Source organism: Lampris incognitus, chromosome 4, assembly GCF_029633865.1.
Source record: "Lampris incognitus isolate fLamInc1 chromosome 4, fLamInc1.hap2, whole genome shotgun sequence".
Classification (NCBI taxonomy): domain Eukaryota; kingdom Metazoa; phylum Chordata; class Actinopteri; order Lampriformes; family Lampridae; genus Lampris; species Lampris incognitus.
Window position 1 is genome coordinate 39,525,041 of NC_079214.1, and position 23,213 is coordinate 39,548,253.

Below are 23,213 nucleotides of genomic sequence, written 5' to 3' on the forward strand. Positions count from 1 at the left end.
CTGGCGAAACTCCTCACTGTCAGGTGAAAAGAAGCGGCTGGCGACTCCACATGTATCGGAGGATGCATGTGGTAGTCTGCAGCTCTCCCCAGATCAGCAGAAGGGGTGAAGCAGCGACCGGGGCGGGTCGGAAGAGTGGGGTATTTGGCCGGATACAATTGGGAAGAAAGAAAAAAAAAAGGTATCTTTATGTGTGACTTAGTGTTTCTTCTTTCATTCTACCTTTTATTTTACAGCACTTTCATCACTCTTACAACAGCCAAGCTATGCAAAGTCGATCATTATAATCTGTGAATGATTCTAATGTATACCATTTCATTTTCAAGATTATTTTCATACAGGACATTGCTTTACATTTTCATTTATCTACAGGATTTGTGACAACACTGACATAAAGAAAAATAAAACAAAATAAAACAAAATAAAAAAATACATATCTTCGAGGCACTATAACAAGCTATGTTTTACCGGGGGGAGACAACTGAGACACAACACAGCTCATGAGGCAGTAAATAGAGAAATACAAGACAGGGAAGAACCAGCTCAATGAGGCAATAATACTCAATAATACCCATATGTAGACTAGTCCAAAAACTAGTTGAAAGAAGGGATCTGCTTCATGTGAGACATGCCCCATGTGAAAATTCACAAACACACTTGCTAATTACAAAAATTAAGTTTCCTTGCTTAACGAGCCCCCCCCCACCACCTCGCCACTAGATAGGCTCAACAGATTCAAATGCAGAGCCCCCACAAAAGTCTGACCCTTCCACTTCCTCTTCTCCCTACCCAAGCTCACCAGAATCCTCCTCCATCTCCCCAGCAAACCCCTTCCCCCTCTCCAACAGTGAGGTGACCAGAGAGATGCACTAGTCTGCCAACACACATCTTGAACTTTTTACTTTTGTTATGAAGCCGAGGACTGAACACCTTCAGTCCCAGCAGCCTTTGGTAGATAAGTGGTGCTACAATGAAAAAAAAAGGTGGCTTCCTTAATCTGTAACACCCTTACTCTTGACTCTGCAGCTGGAGTATTCAACTATAAATAAAGAGATCATTTTAAAAGTGAATCCCCTTTTGTGGCTATCATTCTGTGTTCATTTGTCAATCATGCAAAATAAGTGGTACACTCAAAACCTCTTCTGCAATTCAGAGGAAAATGCAATCATCAAAAATGGTCTCTGCGGTGAGTGAAGTCTTAAAAAATCTACTTCGACCTGCCTTAATATTGTCAGTTCTGACATTAAAAAAGGCTCTAGGCTCTTGTGGTTACCAGCACAATTGGCCTTAGGTACTCACACAATTTGAATTGTTCTCAACATTATTTCCACTCAAAGAAATCGATATCAGGTGTGTATCACTGACTGATTGTTCTTTCAAGGTTTTCTTTCAAGGTTCACAGTTTTAATGTAGTCAGTTACAAGGATATAGATATGCACGTACCTCCAAGAAGGCTGCAAACACCTTCAGTCTAGGGCCCGCCGGAGTAAATTCTCACTGTAACTTCAGTAACTCAACAAAGCCATGTTTTCATTTAAATATCAAAGAGGTACTAAACACTTAAATGTGTTTTATGAGCTGTAAACTGGATGATGTGACTGTATGGTGATTAAACACATCACTGCTGGTGTTAATATTGACATTTCTTACCAAATTTACTAAAATCGGCATTTCATGGGTTGAAAATGGCCCAACACACCATCTACTGTTTTGAACCTGCAAGGCCAATGCTGACGTAGTCGATCTGTTGGGACTTATTACATCATGAAATATCATATATATATGTATATATATATATATATATATATATATAAAAAGAATGTTAACACAATCTAATTAGAGGTGGGTGTCCCACCTCCCTCAGCCCAACCCCTGAGGCAGTCTGTGAAACCGCGCTCATTTTCAAACATGCTGATTGAGACTCATTATTCACAGGAGTTTACTTGCTAAGCTTGCTCCTTTTATTACATTTTCTACCAACCTTTTGAATTTATCTCAATTTACAGTTAGTAATTGTTAAATTATTTCATAATTTTCAATTTTAGTGCAATGGTTCGGACTTGCGCTGTTGACGGCTGTAGAAGCACCACCGGACAACCGGGTCGGTTGGGCTGGGCTTGCGCCGCGGCTGGTGGAACAGTAGTCCGCCTCTTTCCATCGCCAGAAAGCCACATCCCATCTCATGGGGCCCTCTTCAGTCTGGGGCACATCCGTATCAGGTTGGTTGGGGCATCTTCCCGAGGTGGAATGTGACGCTGTGCTGGAAGGCGGGCCAGTTGAGGGGACTGGGTATGGCTCTGTGCAGTGGCAAGCCGACAAAGTGCCGGGCCTTTGCTCCCAGCTACTCCTGCATCACATGTCCATGCCCCCCCCCCCTCAGCCCCTCCCTGAGCTCTATGCCCACTTTTTAGCATCTTTCAAAATTATGGAGTGGGTGGAGTTAGGCTCAGACCGGGGGGGGGGGGGTTATACTTCAAAAATGTTTTTGCTAATTTCCAGTGGAGTGGGATCAAATGCAAATCAGGTGAAAATTGTTTAGTTGGCTCTAAGTGAAAAGATAGTCACCCTGTTTACATAGAACAATGAGACCATTTCATTAAAATATTCGAGAAAAACGAAGAGGAGCTCACAACATTTTTTTTTGCATTTGGAGGAATTTGAAAATTTCCTCAATATTCCTTTTCATCATCAAATTTTCATCCACACATCTGAATTTCCTGCTCAAACAAGACTAAAAACAATGTTCCTTTTTTTCAGTCTGTTTTGACGTTGCCATGAATGAAGCTCTTCACTACTTCAAAAAAAGGTTTTGGGCATTTTCTGCCTTTATTAGCCAAGAGAGACAGGAAAGGCAGGGATGACATACTGTAAAGGGCCTGGGCTGTATTCGAACCCAGGCCGCTGCAGTAAGCACTCAGCCTTATGTGGTACATGCTTTACCAGGTGAGCCTATGGGGCGACCCATGAATTTTATCATTTTGAATTAAAAAAAAAAGGAAGACTAGGCAAATTGAGAACTCTTAGAGTGCACACCTCTCCTGTACCTCCTGTGTGCTCCTCCTGTTGCTGTGCCTTTGACTTGCTTTGTAGGATAAATATCAATTCTCCCTCACTGTAATTGTGAATTCTGTTTAGTAAGATTTGAATAAGAGCTGTGCTGGAACTATGGCTGGAAGCATGGAGACTTAACTCTGCTCACCTCCCTGCCCCCTTCCTCCAGCGTCCTGCACTCACACCAGCAGCAAGCTTGTTTTTGAAAATGACCGAGGTGATAGGCATTATATGTATATATGTGTATATATATAATGCAACAAATGTCTTAAATAGTGTGCCGTTGGAACAGTTTTGTGTTTGTAGGTGAAATATTTAGAAATGTACGTTATTGGCCACTGTCGTCTTAACAACCAGGAAATGAAACTTGCATGATTCAATTTAGCAATCTATGCACCAAAACATTTTTTTCAGTTGTTGAGACTTGCCTGTGTGTTTCTGTGTGCCACTCACTTGACGGGTGTAATTCAGCTCTTTTGTGCATACACATTTAAACAATGGTGTGTCAATTAGTCACTTAAAGGACTTTTAGTGTCATAGGCTGCATCCCTATGCATGGTATGGCAAAAAGAAAAATTGACAAAAAAAAAAGTCAAATATTTAATATAATCCCCTGAACTATTTTTTTAATGCTAATTTGAGTTGGATAAACTACTTTATTCATAAAAGAAAGGATAAATAGCAGTGGAATAAAATGAGAAATTTCTTTCAGCTTTTCCTTTTAGGAGTCACCACAGCGGCTCATCCGTATCTCTTCCTGTCATCTGCATCTTCCTTTGTCACGCCAGCCACCTGCATGTCCTCCCTCACCACATCCATAAACCTCCTCTTTTCCTTTTGCTTGGCAGCTCCTTAATCAGCATTCTTCTCCCAACATACCCAGCATCTCTCCTCCATACATGTCTAAACCACCTCAATCTCACCTCTCTTGCTTTGTCGCCAAACCATCCAACCTGAGCTGTCTCTCTAATATACTCGTTCCTAATCCTGTCCTTCTTTGTCATTCCCAATGAAAATCTTAGCATCTTCAACTCTGCCAGCTCCGGTCTTTTGGTCAATGCCATTGTCTCCAAACCATACAACATAGCTGGTCTCACAACCATCTTGTAAACCTTCCCTTTCAATGTTGCTGGTACCCTTCTGTCGCAAATCACTCTTGGCACTCCTTTCCACCCACTCCACCCTGCCTGCACTCTTTTCTTCACCTCTCTTCCACACTCCCCGTTACTTTGAACAGCTGACCCCAAGTATTTAAACTCATATACCTTCACCCCCTCTACTCTTTGCATCCTCACCATTCCGCTGTCCTCCCTATCATTCATGCATATGTAGTCTGCCTTGCTCCTACTGACTTTCATTCCTCTTCTTTACAGTGCATCCCTCCACCTCTCCACAACCTGTTCTCTACTCTCACTACACATCTCAACGTCATCTATGAACATCATAGTCCACAGAGACTCCTGCCTGATCTCATCTGTCAACCTGTCCATCACCATTGCAAACAACCAAGGGCTCATAGCTGATCCTTGATATAATCCCACCTCCACCTTGAACCCATCTGTCACTCCTACTACACACCTCACCACTGCCACACTGCACTCATCCATATCCTGCACCACTCCTACATACTTCTCTGCAACTCCCGACTTCCTCATACAATACCATACCTCCTCTCTCTGCACCCTGTCATATGCTTTCTCTAAATCCACAAAGACACAATGTAACTTCTTCTGGTCTTCTCTATACTTCTCCATCAACATTCTCAAAGCAAACATCGCATCTGTGGTGCTCTTTCGTGGCATGAAACCATATTGCTGCTCGCTAATCGTCACCTCTCCTCTTAACCTAGCTTCTATTACTCTTTCCCATATTGTCATGCTGTGGCTGATCAATTGTATACCTCTGTAGTTGTGACAGCTCCACACATCACCCTTATTCTTGAAAATTGGTACTGGTATGCTTCTTCCCCACTCTTCAGGCATCCTCTCACTTTCCAAGATTGTGTTAAACAATCTAGTTAAAAACTGCACTGCCATCTCTCCTAAACTTCTCCATGCCTCCACAGGTATGTTATCTACACCAACTGCCTTTCCACTCGTCATCCTCTTCATAGCTGCCCTCACTTTCTACTTGCTAATCCACCATACTTCCTGATTCACTATCCTCACATCATCCAACCTTCTCTAATGGAATATAAAGAGAATGTAATCACATTATCAATTGTTTCTTAGTCTTAACTTGCCCATCTTTCTTGTGGGTGTCAAAGCATTGACATATGATATGGACAAGTAGGTCTAAATTCATGGTATTAATCTTGGGGATTTATTCACTTAAACAGGTGGAAACACACCTTAAGCCATATGTTTGTTTTTTGTTTTTTTTTCCGGTGACATTTAAAAATGTTCACTTGAAAATTATTTGACAGCTGGATGAAAACATGAGGAGTGAAAGTCATCATATCATCTATCAGTTTGGTAAAACTCTGCCCCTTCCCATGCCAGGGGGAGAAGACAGTGTAGAAAACAGCAGGCGTCACAGGACTGCCACCTTCATACCCTGCAGCAATACGAATATATAACCACTTGGCAACATATGTCAAAACAACACCTGTGATAAATCTTAAGGGAGGCAGCAGATAGCACGTAGAAACTGTTAAAAGTATAACACAACTGAACTGACTTTTGTTTGTGAGCCTGTAGCATTTAATTCTATCAATGCAGACCACATTAATATTATTCACCCAGGACTGTAATGTGCAGTTCAGGTTTACACATACAGGAAACATGTTGTGTGTGTATGTGTGCTTGTTTGCACATCACAGAAAGGTGAATAGCTTCATCTGGACACAACGTTTATTGACAGAAATGTTTCATCACTCATCTAAGTGACCTCTTCAGTCTCAACTGACTGCAGGTATCCCCAACCTTATAAACAATACAGTGGCATAACAACTGAAAACAACAATTAGTTTCATATGCAAATTGCCATCACCATTAACTAGAGTTACAGTGGCATATGCTTAGAGATGAGTGATGAGACGTTTCTCTCAATAAACGTTGTGTCCAGATGAACCGATCCAACTTTCTGTGATTTCCTTACCTGGATTATTGAGCATGCATGAAGACATTTTGTTCACACATGTTTTCTTTAAGTACACATATGTATGTGTCTCCTGCAACCCAGCCACTGAGGATGCACAAGCCAGTGCATCCTTAGTGCCGGTCCCAAGCCCGGACAAATGGGGAGGGTTGCGTCAGGAAGGGCATCCGGCGTAAAATCTTTGCCAAATCAAATATGCGGATCATAAATAAGACTTACATACCGGATCGGTCGAGGCCCGGGTTACCAACGACCGCCACCGGTACTGTTAACCAGCAGGGTGTCGGTGGAAACTATGCTACTGTTGGGCGAAGGAGAAGGAGAGGGGGAAAGCATGTCCAGAGGCAGCTAGAGATGAGGAAGGGTAGGCATGTGGAGGTGAGAGTTGGAACTTTGAATGTTGGCACTATGACTGGTAAAGGGAGAGAGCTGGCTGACATGATGGAAAGAAGAAAGGTAGGCATACTGTGTGTGCAAGAGACCAGGTGGAAGGGGAGTAAGGCCAGGAGTATCGGAGGTGGGTTCAAACTCTTCTACCATGGTGTGAATGGGAGGAGTAATGGGGTAGGGGTCATTCTGAAGGAAGAGTATGTCAAGAGTGTGCTGGAGGTGAAGAGAGTGTCAGACAGAGTGATGAGTATGAAGCTGGAAATTGAAGGTTTATTGCTGAATGTTATCAGCGCATATGCCCTGCAAGTTGGGTGTGAGATGGATGAAAAAGAAGAATTCTGGAGTGAGTTGGACGACATGGTGGAGAGGGTACCCAAGGAGGAGAGAGTGGTGATTGGAGCGGACTTCAATGGACATGTTGGTGAAGGGAACAGAGGTGATGAGGAGGTGATGGGAAGGTATGGAGTCAAGAAGAGAAATGTGGAAGGACAGATGGTGGTCGATTTTGCGAAAAGGATGGAAATGGCTGTGGTGAATACATATTTCAAGAAGAGGGAGGAACACAGGGTGACGTACAAGAGTGGAGGAAAGTGCATACAGGTGGACTATATCTTATGTAGAAGGCGCCATCTAAAAGGGATTGGAGACTGCAAGGTGGTGACAGGGGAGAACGTAGCTAGGCAGCATCGGATGGTGGTCTGTAGGATGACTTTGGAGACCAAGAAGAGGAAGCGAGGGAAGACACAGCCGAAGATCAAATGGTGGAAATTGAAGAAGGAAGACTGTTGTGTGGAGTTCAGGCAGGAGTTAAGACAGGCACTGGGTGGTAGTGAAGAGTTGCCAGATGGCTGGACAACCACTGCAGAAATAGTGAGGGAGACAGCTAGGAAGGTACTTGGTGTGTCATCAGGACAGAGGAAGGAAGACAAGAAGACTTGGTGGTGGAATGAGGAAGTACAGCAAATTATACAGAGGAAAAGGTTGGCAAAGAAGAAGTGGGATAGTAAGAGAGATGAAGAAAGTAGACAGAAGTACAAGGAGATGCAGCGTAAAGCAAAGAGAGAGGTGGCAAAGGCAAAGGAAAAGGCGTATGGTGAGTTGTATGACAGGTTAGACACTAAGGAAGGAGAAAAGGACTTGTACCGATTGGCTAGACAGAGGGACCAAGCTGCAAAGGATGTGCAGCAAGTTAGGGTGATCAAGGATAGAGATGGAAATGTGCTGACAAGCGAGGAGAGTGTGCTAAGAAGGTGGAAGGAGTACTTTGAGGGGCTGATGAATGAAGAAAATGAGAGAGAGAGAAGGTTGGATGATGTAGGGATAGTGAATCAGGAAGTTCAGTGGATTAACAAGGAGGAAGTGAGGGCAGCTATGAAGAGGATGAAGAGTGGAAAGGCAGTTGGTCCTGATGACATACCTGTGGAGGCATGGAGATGTTTAGGAGAGATGGCAGTGGAGTTTTTAACTAGATTGTTTAACACAATCCTGGAAAGTGAGAGGATGCCTGAGGAGTGAAGAAGAAGCATACTGGTACCGATTTTCAAGAACAAGGGCGATGTGCAGAACTGTAACAACTACAGAGGTATAAAGTTGATCAGCCACAGCATGAAGATTTGGGAAAGAGTAATAGAAGCTAGGTTAAGAGGAGAGGTGATGATCAGCGAGCAGCAGTATGGTTTCATGCCACGAAAGAGCACCACAGATGCGATGTTTGCTTTGAGAATGTTGTTTGAGAAGTATAGAGAAGGCCAGAAAGAGTTGCATTGTGTCTTCGTAGATTTAGAGAAAGCTTATGACAGAGTGCAGAGAGAGGAGGTGTGGTATTGTATGAGGAAGTCAGGAGTTGCAGAGAAGTATGTAGGAGTGGTGCAGGATACGTATGAGGGAAGTGTGACAATGGTGGTGTGTGCGGTTGGAATGACAGATGGGTTCAAGGTGGAGGTGGGATTACATCAAGGATCGGCTCTGAGCCCTTTCTTGTTTGCAATGGTGATGGACAGGTTGACGGACAAGATCAGGCAGGAGTCTCCATGGACGATGATGTTCGCGGATGACATTGTGATCTGTAGCGAGAGTAGGGTGCAGGTTGAGGAGAGCCTGGAGAGGTGGAGGTATGCACTGGAGAGAAGAGGAATGAAAGTCAGTAGGAGCAAGACGGAATACTTATGCGTGAATGAGAGAGAGGACAGTGGAATGGTCAGGATGCAAGGAGTGGAGGTGACAAAGGCATTTGAGTTTAAATACTTGGGGTCAACTGTCCAAAGTAACGGGGAGTGCAGTAGAGAGGGGAAAAAGAGAGTGCAGGCAGGGTGGAGTGGGTGGAGAAGAGTGGCAGGAGTGATTTGTGACAGAAGGGTACCAGCAAGAGTTAAAGGGAAAGTTTACAAGATGGTTGTGAGACCAGCTATGTTATATGGTTTGGAGACAGTGACACTGACGAAAAGACAGGAGGCGGAGATGGAGGTGGCAGAGTTGAAGATGCTAAGATTTTCACTGGGAGTCACGAAGAAGGACAGGATTAGGAATGATTATATTAGAGGGACCGCTCAGGTTGGATGGTTTGGAGACAAAGCAAGAGAGGCAAGATTGAGATGGTTTGGACATGTGTGGAGGAGAGATGCTGAGTATATTGGGAGAAGGATGCTGAATATGGAGCTGCCAGGGAGGAGGAGAAGAGGAAGGCCAAAGAGGAGGTTTATGGATGTGGTGAGGGAAGACATGCAGATGGCTGGTGTGACAGAGGAAGACGCAGAAGACAGGAAGAAATGGAAACGGATGATCCTAACGGGAGCAGACGAAAGTAGTAGTAGTAGTAGATGTATGTGTCTCCTGCATGTCTGCATATGTATGGCTGGGTCTGTGTGTGTATATCAGTGTGCGTGTGCTTATCAGTGCATGCATCCTATGAATTTGTGGGTATGCTTGTGCTATTGCACAGGAAGAACTGTCGTGGTTCTTGCTGTCTAAATGGTCACACAAACAGCAGTTCACTAACTGTGCTGAAAAGAAAACAGAATGAGCAAAGCTTTTTCACCCACTAATGAGCAAAGCAGCATGACATGTTTTGTAAAAGCTTCACCTAAAATGGAGTTATTTTTGCTTTCCTCAAATGTCACCAGGTACTAATGCAGTGCCAATATTTTTACATCAATAACCTGTCTTGACTGCTACTACTACTTTTGCCTGCTACCGTTAGGGGTCGCCACAGCAGATTATGTTTCCATCGCTTCATGTCCTCTGCATCTTCCTCTGTCATGCCAGCCACCTGCATGTCCTCTCACTACATCCATAAACCTCCTCTTTGGCCTTCCGCTTTTCCTCTTCCCTGGCAGCTCCATATTTAGCATCGTTCTCCCTATATACCCAGCATCTCTCCTCCACACATGTCCGAGGCATCTCAATCTTGCCTCTCTTGCTTTGTCTCCAAACTGTCCAACCTGAGCTGTCTCTCTAATATACTCATTCCTAATCCTGTCCTTCTTCGCCACTCCCAATGAAAATCTTAGTATCTTCAACTCTGCCACCTCCAGCTCTGCCTCCTGTCTTTTCATTAGTGCCACCATCTCCAAACCATACAACATAGCACTACCATCTTGTAAACCTTCCCTTTAACTCTTGCTGGTACCTTTCTGTCACAAATCACTGCTGATACTCTCCTCTACCCACTCCACTCTGCCTGCACTGTCTTCTTCACCTCTCTTTCACACTCCCCGTTACTTTGAACAGTTGACCCCAAGAATCTAAACTCATCCACCTTCACCACCTCTACTCCTTGCATCCTCCCCATTCCACTGTCCTCCCTCTCATTCCCGCAAATGTATTCCATCTTGCTCCTATTGACTTTCATTCCTCTTCTCCCCAGTGCATACCTCTACTTCTCCAGGCTCTCCTCAACCTGCACCCTACTCTTGCTACAGATCACAATGTCATCCGCAAACATCATAGTCCACAGAGACTCCTGCCTGATCTCATCCGTCAACGTGTCCATCACCATTGCAAACAAGAAAGGCCTAAGAGCCGACCTTTGATGTAATCCCACCTCCACCTTGAACCCATCTGTCACTCTAACCAAACACCTCACCACTGTCACACTGCCCCCATCCATATCCTGCACCACTCTTACATACTTCTCTGCCACTCCTGACTTCCTTACACAATACCACACCTCCTCTCTCTGCACCTGTCATATGCTTTCTCTAAATCCACAAAGACACAATGTAACACCTTCTGGCCTTCTCTATACTTCTCCATCAACATTCTCAAAGTAAACATCACATCTGCAGTGCTCTTTTGTGGCATAAACCACACTGCTGCCCGCTGACTGTCACCTCTCCTCTTAACTTAGCTTATATTACTCTTTCCCATATCTTCATGCTGTGGCTGATCAACTTTATACCTCTGTAGTTGCTAAACATTCTGCACATTGTCATTCTTTATGAAAAAAAAAATGGAACCAAGTCACTGAGGATGCACAATCCAGTGCATTCTTAGTGCCAGTCCCAAACCTGGATAAAGGGGGGGGTTGTGTCAGGTAGGGCAAAAACCTTTGCCAAATCAAATATGCGGATCATAAATCAGAATTCCAATAGCATGTTTTGACTATTTGCTTTTGTCAGATAAATCCAACCATTTTGTATATACTGTACTGTACACTGTACAAAAACTGGTACACTCTGTCATGTCCATCTACCTCAGGCATGTATGTAAGTAACCGGCTAACATCTATTTCAGCATCTCTGATATATTCTCTGCACCACTGCACTTTACCGCCTCTTATTTTGCCTGTGTAAATCAATCTTTGTGTATATATATCTGAAGATTGCTGTTGTTATTCTATGTTACGTACATTGAGAGAGCCACAAAACCTGAGTCAAATTCCATGCATGTGCAAACCTACCAATAAACCAATAAACAAGATTCTCATCCAAAAAAAAACAAAAAAACAAAAACAAAAACAAAAAAACAAAACTGAAGTTCAAACTAAAACTGGTTTTAGTCACACATGTTCTCTGATTTGCCAGTTTCTAGTTTAAGTAAACTGGAACATGAACAAGCACAAAATTAAAATTAAAGGCTGTGTGAGTTTATGACTTCAACATTTATGCCTCAGTGTTGTTCAAATATTAGATCTTTAAACATGATCAAGACCCCAAACAAAGGTGTGAAAACATAATCAGGAGCATTTCTGTCCATGGGTTCTGTTTGGAGCTTAGTTATTCAATGTATCCATGTGTTAATTTTCATTGTAAAACTTTGTTCTTCTCCAGTAGTCCCATTTGTTTCTAAGCCCATTCCTACACCTCACTGTTGAAAAATAAGCTTGGACATGGAAATACACCTGTGAAAATGATACACATAGCAGCTCATTTATATTTTTATCACAAAGTAATCATTTTGACTTTACTGTCAGTAACAACGCAAGTATCTACCTATATCTGTAAGACGGAAAATGAAACACTTTAAAAATGTAAGTTGAAATTTGAATGAAATTTGATGTTGTCTCATATGACATGAAGCTGTAAGACATATGTTGAAAAACATCCTGAAAAACTCCAGAATGGAAAATTACCATACTGCACCAGTACAGGTACACTGTGTAACATGATATATGTACTGAAACTAGAAAATAAATCCTGTAACAAAAGGGATAAAACCTTTCAAACAGAGCAACCAGAATTAAACTAAGGAATGAGTAAAGATGTTCTATTCCACAAGGAATTTCACAATAGTTATGTTACTAACATGTTTCCTTTTTGCTATGTGGGCTATGTGTGTGTGTGTTTGTTTGTTTGTATCTATGTTGGATGGGAGTTTGCCTTTTTTGCACCCGTATGGAAAACACCACGATTCACAAAAACAAAGAGGGACGTTTAGTAATGGCCTCCCAGATGAGTTTTGCTCACTGTATTGTTTGTGTGTCATACAATATCTAGATGTTATTTGTTATAAACAAGTCTAAAAATACAATTTTATAAAACTTTAGATTGCATAGGTTAATGTACTGTACAGTGAGAACAACTGATCTAAAGAAAAATAAAGTTGTACTCTTGCCTGTGCTAAAATGCATTTTCACACATCATAGCGCCAGTGATTGGAGACGATGGGAAGAGGGGCTGAGGCAGTGTTTGAGGTGATTTTGGGGAGCTGGCATTAGGTACGCAATGTTGAGCTTATTTGGATTATGCAAGCTTAAGCAGCTGCTGTAAGTCGAGAAAGTAAGTGAAAGATTTTAGAGGTATGCAATTAGTGAGGGATTTATTTTTAAAGAGTGGGTGTGTTTAGCTTGAAAACAAGGAGAAGGAAGAAGACTCGTGTCATAAATTCACAACTAGAGAACAGGTGGATTCATGTCAGACATAATTACAGCTTTCACTAGTGACAGTATGGGAGGCAGGAGAGGCTGTAAATCTACTAGAATAGAGTCATCCTTGGAAAAAAGAGAAGATGGTCCTGCTTTATGTTAGCTAGGGAAAACCTATGAAGAACATTAGAGGAGAGGAGAGGAGAGGAGAGGAGAAGAGAAGAGAAGAGAAGAGAAGAGAAGAGAAGAGAAGAGAAGAGAAGAGAAGAGAAGAGAAGAGAAGAGAAGAGAAGAGAAGAGAAGAGAAGAGAAGAGAAGAGAAGAGAAGAGAAGAGAAGAGAAGAGAAGAGAAGAGAAGAGAAGAGAAGAGAAGAGAAGAGAGAAGAGTAGACCAACTATTTAAGATGGGACACTACTCTCTTGCCATGGAGCACAATCACCTCTTGGTTTCTTTGAGGTTCCTAGAACTTTAAGATTTATTCAACCCAATGGCCCTTTTCAACAGTAAAATGTAATCCGGAACTTTCCACATCTGAAACTTTGCAGAACTTGTGTAAGTCCTGAGATTAATTCTTGTTTGGACACACGTCATTAAAAATCTATTGCTACTCGGGTATGTCATGAGACACTCTACACCAGACACAACATCAGCAAACAATGGAAGGGGTTGCAGCGGTAATCCTGTTCTTTAAAATTCACTCCTATAAGAACATGAGATATAAAATGATATGCCGCCAGAGATGGGAGTAATTCCAAAAAAAAGATGAAAAAGTTCAACAAAAGGAGAGCTGAACTGAGAAATCGACTTGTAGAAGATTTAGGAGCAAACAACACCATGCATGAGACTTGATGAATCATGACTGACAGCAGTGTTAGCTCCACCAAAGCATTCCTGGAACTCAGATTTAGTGACACCTCCTGACCAAGGCAAAAATTAGATTCCACAAACTCACACTGTGATAAATTCAGATAATGGAAAAATGCCAAATGTTGATCCTGGAATTGCTTGTTTGATTCATTTAAAGTTAAAGACCATAACTCATTCACTCATTCAATTATGAGAGCTCCTTCTTGTCAGAGGAAATAGGCTCAACTGTACACATACAAAGCCCTGAAATGACTGTTATTCCTTTATCATTCAAACTGATGGTTATGTAAGTGGCATTCCTTTACAATCATCACATGTAGTCTCTAAATTCATACCTCAAATTCTACATGTCTCCTTTTTTTTTCTTTTTTTGCTCCAAGTGAGTTGCTTTAAGCTAAAAATCAATATAACATCATAAATAAGAGTGCCGACTCTTCATTTCCTGGCTAATGTTCACAGATTCTAATTGGGTTGCCTTTACTGACAGAATAACTGAAAAATAAGTGAATAAAAAATAAATATGCCAAAAATTGAGTTTTATCTCCATTTAATATCATGTCATGTAAAAAAAAAAAAGAGTCTTCTGGTGGTGGGGGGGGGGGGGCGAGAGAGAAAGAGATGTAGAGAGAAGGAAAGAGATAAAGACACGGAGAGGGGATTGAGATTGAGAGGGAATTGGACTAGGAGGAGGTTGACCCTATTTTCCCATGGTGCTGTTCTCCTTTCTTGCAAGGTGTCTAAATGGAACTGGTTTTGCCCATGGACCAGATGGATACACAGAGCAAATTCATGGAATCCGTCACTTACCAATCACTTTAACAAAGTAGGCGTCTGCTTCAAAGTTGTTTTTCAAAGCGTGGATTATCAAGTCATTTTTGCCCTCCAACTGGCTGACAACCAGCATGTCTAATATGCCCTGTAAATGACACAGATAAGGGACAATGAGACCACAGTCTGTGTTTGTGTGTGTTAGAGATTCTTCTGATCTTCATTTTCATTCTTCTAATAGACTAAGGGCCTGATCCAGCCTTATCATATCACATCTATATGGTTCTCTTTCTTTTTCTCTCCTCATTATCTTTCCTCCAACCTCCCTCTGTCTGGGTGTCTCTGGGAAATAAGAGTGTGAGACACAGAGAGAGAGGGAGAAAGCGAGAGAGAGATAATAATAGATGGACATACAGACACATAGACAGACAGGGAGCTAGAAAGAGACTAATAGAGACAGAGAGATGGGGGGCTGACATTAGAGGAAGCAATTTTAACAGACAAAACAAGCATCCTAACTGTTGTGTACCTCCAGTTGTCACAAACTGGAGGATGGACAACCAGGAGATATTAACAAAAGATGTTGGTGTGTTTGTGTTGATGTGGTAGATGGCTGTTAGAGGGACAGGAAGAAGACATTGCACAGAATGTTACTCTGGTTTGCCAGGGACCAGGGTTGGATTGGTTGGCAGTTAACCCTAACCATAGCCTGGGATGACACTCTGACCTAGCTAAGAGGGGAGGGAGGGAGAGGGGGAGGGGGAGAGAGAGAAAGCAAGAGAGAGAGAGAGAGCGATAAAGAGAAACACTGATATAAAGGCAGGAAAAAAGTAGAGTAAAAACACACAAAACTTTGAATTTAGCATTTACTAGACAAGAACTCATAGAAAGACAGGAAAAACAGGGTGAAGTGATGGATATACATAGCAATAGTGCTGTGACTGTATTCGAACCTGTGACGACGGGATTCAGCCTGAGCCTACATAGTAAGTGCCTGAACGACCAGGTCATTGCCACAACATGCTCTTTGCCCTTGGTTATTTGGTTACATTCGGGACCTTGATTTGTTTTTGTTGGATGAAGATTAAAAACTTGAACTGATGTTAAGCACAGCAGTAATCACTGTAAAGCTTGAGAAAGATGGAGAAGTAAAATGGAACTTGCACTTTCTGATCAACACAGGTGCCTTTTAAGTGTATGAACCGAGCACCCTTTTGACACCTACATACACTCACCGGCCACTTTATTAGGCACATCTGTCCAACTGCTCGTTAACGCAAATTTCTAATCAGCCAATCACATGGCAGCAACTCAATGCATTTAGGCATGTAGACATGGTCAAGACGATCTGCTGCAGTTCAAACCGAGCATCAGAATGGGGAAGAAAGGTGATTTAAGTGACTTTGAACGTGGCATGGTTGTTGGTGCCAGACGGGCTGGTCTGAGTATTTCAGAAACTGCTGATCTACTGGGATTTTCACGCACAACCATCTCTAGGGTTTACAGAGAATGGTCCGAAAAAGAGAAAATATCCAGTGAGCGGCAGTTCTGTGGGCGAAAATGCCTTGTTGATGCCAGAGGTCAGAGGAGAATGGCCAGACTGGTTTGAGCTGATAGAAAGGCAACAGTAACTTAAATAACCACTCATTACAACCGAGGTATGCAGAAGAGCCTCTGTGAACGCACAACACGTCGAACCTTGAGGCAGATGGGCTACAGCAGCAGAAGACCACACCGGGTGCCACTCCTGTCAGCTAAGAACAGGAAACTGAGGCTACAATTCACACAGGCTCACCAAAATTGGACAACAGAAGATTGGAAAAACGTTGCCTGGTCTGATGAGTCTCGATTTCTGCTGCGACATTCGGATGGTAAGGTCAGAATTTGGCGTCAACAACATGAAAGCATGGATCTATCCTGCCTTGTATCAATGGTTCAGGCTGGTGGTGGTGCTATAATGGTGTGGGGGATATTTTCTTGGCACACTTTGGGCCCCTTAGTACCAATTGAGCATCGTGTCAACGCCACAGCCTACCTGAGTATTGTTGCTGACCATGTCCATCCCTTTATGACCACAGTGTTCCCATCTTCTGATGGCTACTTCAAACAGGATAACGCGCCATGTCATAAAGCTCGAATCATCTCAGACTGGTTTCTTAAACATGACAATGAGTTCACTGTACTCAAATGGCCTCCACAGTCACCAGATCTCAATCCAATAGAGCACCTTTGGGATGTGGTGGACTGGGAGATTCGCATCATGGATGTGCAGCCGACAAATCTGCAGCATCTGCGTGATGCTATCATGTCAATATGGACCAAACTCTCTGAGGAATGTTTCCAGTACCTTGTTGAATCTATGCCACGAAGGATTAAGGCAGTTCTGAGGGCAAAAGGGGGTCCAACCCAGTACTAGCAAGGTGTACCTAATAAAGTGGCCAGTGAGTGTAGATGATAATGAAGATAAACGAACCCAAAATCAAAAGTCAGACATGGTCAAGCGTAAGGAAACATACAGATGGAAAGAGTAAGGCACAGACAAACAGACAGAAAAGACATTGAGAGAGAGAGAGAGAATGGAGAGAGAGAGAGAGAATGCAAATGAGTGACAAAGAAACAGGAATTGAGACAGAGAAGACATAGAGACAGAATATATGACAGTAATAGAAAGTCATGTGGAGAGAAATGCAAAGAATGAGAGATACAAAGTGAGACAGTCAAGTTGAGGTCATGCTGTCCCCCAGCCAGTGAGAACAGAACTATTTCATGCCAGATAACCCCTCTTTTCCAGGTTGCTGACCGGACCTGCAAAGGTACAGTCTAAACTTGCACTACAGGGCATCAGTTCTCAAAACCACCAACGACTGTCTCAATTCCCTGAGCATGGACCAGAGATCTGAATATATGACCTAAAACAAGGGTATAAGTTTGGTTTCAACATTGGTAAGGACATTTTTGAAGACTATCAATGTGTGTACGAGTGCTGCTCCAGATAGTTTTCCATGGTTAAACTAGTTGCAATTGTGAACTGAATTTCAGTGGGTTTTAATGAGAGGTTCTGCCTCCATCTGATTAGCCTTTTATTTTATTGTTTATCCAGCTCTGGTTATCATGTCATTTCTTTTATTAGTTCTTTATCTCTTTTTATAATTATAAATAGTCTTCTCGTTATTCACTTTCTTTATAGAAGCACTTCATTGTATTTGTGTATGAAATGAGCTGCTTACACTTTGACTCTACATAAAAAAAACACCTGTTATCAATTTTCCTCTTTTTCACAGCATTCCACCAAAACGTTACCTACAATAAAATGCTGGTTGATAATGCTAAAACTGTGACATGTTCAAGCAATGAATACAAGTCAGCATAAACTCTAGACTGGAACTCTGAACTTCAAATTAATTGACTAAAGTTAGTTTTATGCAGTGAGACATTAGTTTATGGTGTGATGATGGTATCGTTTAATGAGAATCTTTTAAACTATGACAAATGCCAACCACTTCTAATTCTTTGCTGCATATTTGACTGAAGCTACTGCAGTCACTAGCTATAGGAAGAGAAAGTGATAAAGTCGTCCTGGTTGTGTCCCTTCTTCAGAGAGAAATGGCTTAAATTCGCCATAGGGAACATTTAAAAGAATACACATGTCAGGCTACATTACAATGTTAAAGTAGCGACACCACTTACATTTGATTTGAGCCTATCTTTATTGATTCTGCTGATCTTTACAGACAGAATTAACCTTTTTACAATAATTTCTGTAAAGGTGGGAGTAAAAAACAACTGTCACATAGTTGCTATTAGTGATAGCGATTAGCTTGCTAGATCGTAGCTAGAACTACACATCACGCATACTCTGTTTAATACCGAACCCACCTAATTAATGTGATGTGGCGCTGTTGCTCAATGCTGTAAAAGGTGCATCCATCGTTCTCAGAATAGTGTGAGCAATGCGGTACAAAGCACAGCATATTGTCCATGCATGTAATTAAAGAGAGACTGTATCTGTAGTCCATTTGAAAAATGAAATGTTAACATTTACATTTTTACAAAACTGAACATTTTTGATCATTTTTTTCTTCAATCTCATAGTTCATTGTTTTATATGAAAACAAGAGTCTGTGATTTCAATAACTTTGGTGGTAAGGATTTGTCATCATCTTTTTAAATGTTGGTCAAAGGAGAAACAAATGAAGATTCCTCCCTCTCCACCTTAAGCTGATGTGTAGTGAGCATTTTGGCGCAAAATGGCTGCCATGCATCACCCAGATGGGTGCTACACATTTGTGGTGGTTGAAGTGAGTTACCCCCTTCAATGTGAAGCACTTTGGGTGTCTAGAAAAGAGCTATATAAATGTAATGATTATTATTATTATTATTATTTTCAGGTAGAAACATAACCACTAGAAGGCGTGTGTTTTCATTTTCCCTGTGTATTGGAGACAATGCCACAGACCCTGGGTTGCCAGTAGGGATGCACCGATACCACTTTTTCACTAAAAATACCGATTTCAAGTACCAGTCTTTAAGTATTGGCCAATACTGAGTACTGATCTGATCCATTACTTTTGCTAGACTTAGTCCATTAGTTTGGGGTCAATGGGCAAAATAAATGTGATAGAATCTGTTTTTTTCTTTTTTTTCACCATTAAAGAAATACAGGCTTCCATGTGCCAAAGATGTAGAAAATCAAGCCATTTTGCTTTATTTCTGACATAACACTCATGGCGTTTGATATCGGGATTTAGTCTTGGGTAAAATCTCTGATATCAATACTCAATTTTAGCCTGGTATCGGCCCAATTTCCGATGCCAATATTGGTGTCAGTGCAACCCTGGTTGTCAGGCCATATATCAGGTCTTGCCCACCCTCTCTCTCCCTTTCTTTCAAATTATCCCAAATTCATGCGAAATCCCCGAACCTGGGAACTCTGTGTAGACCTAATACAGAGAAATGGGAGCAGGTGTGGAGTTAAAATGTCAAAAGTCATTAGATCGCTACAAACGTTGGCTATGCCATCAGTAATGACAGTAATTCCATAACATTGGTAGGGACATGTCCCTACTGTCCATACCCAAATCTAAGGCTATGCCCTAAAATAATGTTAGCAAAGCAAAGTGACTGTTAAATTAATTCCAATTTTGACAATTACAAAGGTACAGCACATATATTGAAAATGTTCTCCTCCCAAGGAGGGTAATGAACCAGAGGGCAGAATAGCCAAATATTGATCATCAAGTTGTAAGTTACCCAAGACAGGTCTGACTAATTCAGGGATTTATATTATTTTTACTTTGGGGCTCAGTGGAGAAAGGCTCTTCAGATATAAACCACTTATCTTCAACAGAAAAATGTAATACACTACATTTGAAATAGGCAGAAGATAAAGTCTTTTGAGTATTGGTTCAATTCCTTTGTTTTGACATTGTGTTAAAACTTTGGTTATATTTTTGGGAACTGATCTCACAATTTAGACTGGTCTTGGACAAAGCAGCCTGGGTGGAAAGAACAGATCTAAACATATCCAAGTAGAGGTGAAAGGGAAAAGAGGGAGAGTTAGGATGGACATGAGACAGCGATCAGGGGTGGACACAGAGAGGACCAAGATTAAAAAAAAAAAGAAAGAAGGTAAAACTAAACAAAACAAAAAAACAAAAAAAATCTACTCACATCTTCATAGATGTCAAAGAATGTTGCCACGACAGCATGGGGAATGGCGCTCATATCTGACTGGTCCCAGTGGATGTGGAACATTCTCCCCGCCCTTTGGCAAATTTTGTCGTTACAGGGCACATTTTCCAACAAAAAGGCCTGCTGACCACTGTGGTTGGACAGAGATAAAAGAAATATCAATACAATGAGAAAGTGGTCAGTCAACAAACTTTGTGTGTTTTTAGTGCTTGGCTGATGGGGAAGACTTAACCTCTGGACAAGCAATGGGCGCCAACACAAGTTCTCAGACAGTGACCTTGAAGATGCTTTTTCACCTGGATAACGTTAGGATAATGGATGGATGGATGGATAACGTTTATGTCAAGGCAGTTCTAACAAGGACCCTCGCTTCACCAACATAATATTGGTTACTTTTACTCTGACCATATCATTCACTCATTCACTGTCAATAGTGCAGCACCAAAAACTACATCTCATGTTTCAGTTATGAACTCATCCTGCCAGTAGAGTATTAAGTATTGGCATCATTAAAACCAAACGGACAAGCAATGCAAGGACGCAGAGTGAAAGAAGGTAAAGAAAAAAAACACAAAGATTTAAAATAAATACAGCCACAGGAGATGCATAACAGGTATATTCAAATGTGAACAAACAACAAATTCATGATGTCATAAATGATGTCATAAAATGGTTTCCAGCTTTGACAGTGATTTGGTCCTGTTCGCTGATATGTACTCTTCCATTCAATATCAAAACACTGGAACACATATTAAACAAGATTCTCTTTTAACTGAGAGCATGAATTTGCTTCAGGCTGGAGCCTGGGGCATCTGCATAAGTACAGCACTCACAGGACACTGCTCTCTGACACCAGCGTACTCAACCCTACTACTAATGAGACACACTTGTATACACTCCCCAGTGCAAGCACAGGCATGCATACCAGTATGCGACACACACATAAATAATAAATAATCAATCAATCAATCAATCAATCAATCAATCAATCAACCAATCAATCAATCAATCATTGCAGGTCAATTTAAGAACATATGGTAACCTTTGATTAAGAGACAAGACAGATTCAAATCTGTGATGTTATGAGTATGTGAAGTGTAACTTCATGTGCTAAGGCAAGGGAATTCCATAAGTAGCCTTCTCTGAAAGGTAAATATAAAGAAAGGTAATGCCAAACTATCTGCACATCAAGGAGAAGGGCAATTGTCTACCCCTCTGGCTAAACAAAACATTTTTTTTTAAACTGGTCACATTAGCATAATTTTAAATATTAGTTAAGGATATTTGTTTCCTGAATCTCATTTGGATTCTCCCCACCGTTGGTTTTCTATATTTTGTGTCTTTTCCTATCTCTTCCACAACACTTTGATTCTCTGAGGCGATTGCAATTCACCTTCCTTGTCTGCAGAGACAGCTCCATGTGCTTGTGCTCAGATCTCCTTGGGACTGGAGACCTGAAAAAATTGTCTAAAAATAGATAAGTCGTGAAAGACACTCATTCTTTTCTCTCCCCCTTCCCAAGTATGAATACCTTGGGCATAGAAGGGAGAGTTTATGGTGGGTATGGACCACCTGCAAAGAGGCTGATGGGTGGGCACCTCAGAAGATTTTGGTTGTGTGATTGTGCATGCATATGTGAGAGAGATTGGGAAAAGATTGCAAGAGAGACAAAAAGATGAAGCATGAGAGAAAGACAAACGAAAAATACCAGAAAATCTGTGCATACCAGTCTTTGCATTTCTCTGAATGCAAGCTGATTTTATAATAGTGTCTTTGACTGGGGGAGATGAAGGAACACACAATGTGTAATGTGTGTAAAAACAGATGGAGAGGCCAACAGAACGATGAGCATGTTCACAGACAATGCACACCCTTGCCATGTGAAGACAGGCACAGGTATGACAGACAAAGTAACGATGTTTTTTAACCTAGCCAACATAATGCTGATAGATGCTGATTAAATAGTGGCTTGTTTCCTTGCCAACTGTCTGAGTGGTCAAATTGGTACTCAATTGTGCCTCGTGAGCCCCTAAAGCACTCTTTGCTTGGTCTTATGAAAAATGGCTATGGTTGCTTGGCAAACAAATGGTAACTGGAAGCTATTGGAACAGCATCCTTGCCATTTTATTTATTGGTTTTTTTTTTTTGAAGGGACTTTAAAAAAAACGAATAAACAAATGAATGAATAAATAAAAGTTACACCTATAGTGAAAATGCTTTCTTACACTGTTTGTAGGGACAACATATTCCTCTAATTCTGAATACTTACACTTTGCAAGGCCATACAAACAGCTAATTCCTGTTCAGGTTGCGTTACATTGGTAATGCTGATGGGATTTCAGTGACGCTCCATCAGCCTTCATGAACACAGACACAGTGGGGAGTGCCAGTTTTGCAGAGCAGTGCCTTAGCAAAAAAAAAAAAAAACTACACAGTGCATTGCAATACCTATTCTGTCAAAGTTCAGGCATTCGGGAGTGACAAATCCAGGGGATTCAGCTGTCAGCCAGAATTCAGCTGTCACTTCAACAAGCATCTGTATTTAAAACACGGTAAAGAACAGTGTCTGGATTCAATTAAATACCAAAGCCATCACATATTGCTCCCGGCACAGAGATTGAAAATGGTGTCAGAATTGATGACAGTTTCCTCCACAGACATGGTGTGTGTGTGTGTGTGTGTGTGTGTGTGTAGATTAACTGTCTGTGATTACACATGTAAAGGATAAAAAGTCAAAGACCATTCATTCTGTATAATCCATCTTTACTGCATCTGAATTAACCCCTCGCGCTCTCTCTCTCTGACACAAAGCTTGACGTCAACATTACAAATAGCTGTCTGGTCGAGAAGGAACTCTGATTACACTGCCTACTGGTCAAGATACACTGTGAATTTTGAGCAGTGATTGGTTGGTTACCCAGCAGATGATTATGCCTCCCATATCAGTCCAGCTTCAGGATCAATGTGCTGCAATCTCCAAGAGTGGTCGAGTGTATTTGTGTCTGTGTTCACAGAAAATGTTGTTACATTTAGAGTTCCAGCCTG

The 23,213-nt window shown here is 41.6% G+C and overlaps 1 protein-coding gene across 2 annotated transcripts in view; it reads right to left on the reverse strand.

Moving 5' to 3' along the window:
• The window catches only part of itfg1 (integrin alpha FG-GAP repeat containing 1), a 293,844-nt gene that overhangs the window by 126,194 nt on the left and 144,437 nt on the right, over window positions 1-23,213 (reverse strand). For both annotated transcript variants that reach the window (XM_056278335.1, XM_056278336.1), the window contains exons 11-12: window positions 20,148-20,298; window positions 14,517-14,625 (exon numbers count right to left, since the gene is read on the reverse strand). In XM_056278335.1, the coding sequence (XP_056134310.1) occupies window positions 14,517-14,625; window positions 20,148-20,298 (260 nt within the window). The remainder of the gene's footprint in view (window positions 1-14,516; window positions 14,626-20,147; window positions 20,299-23,213) is intronic.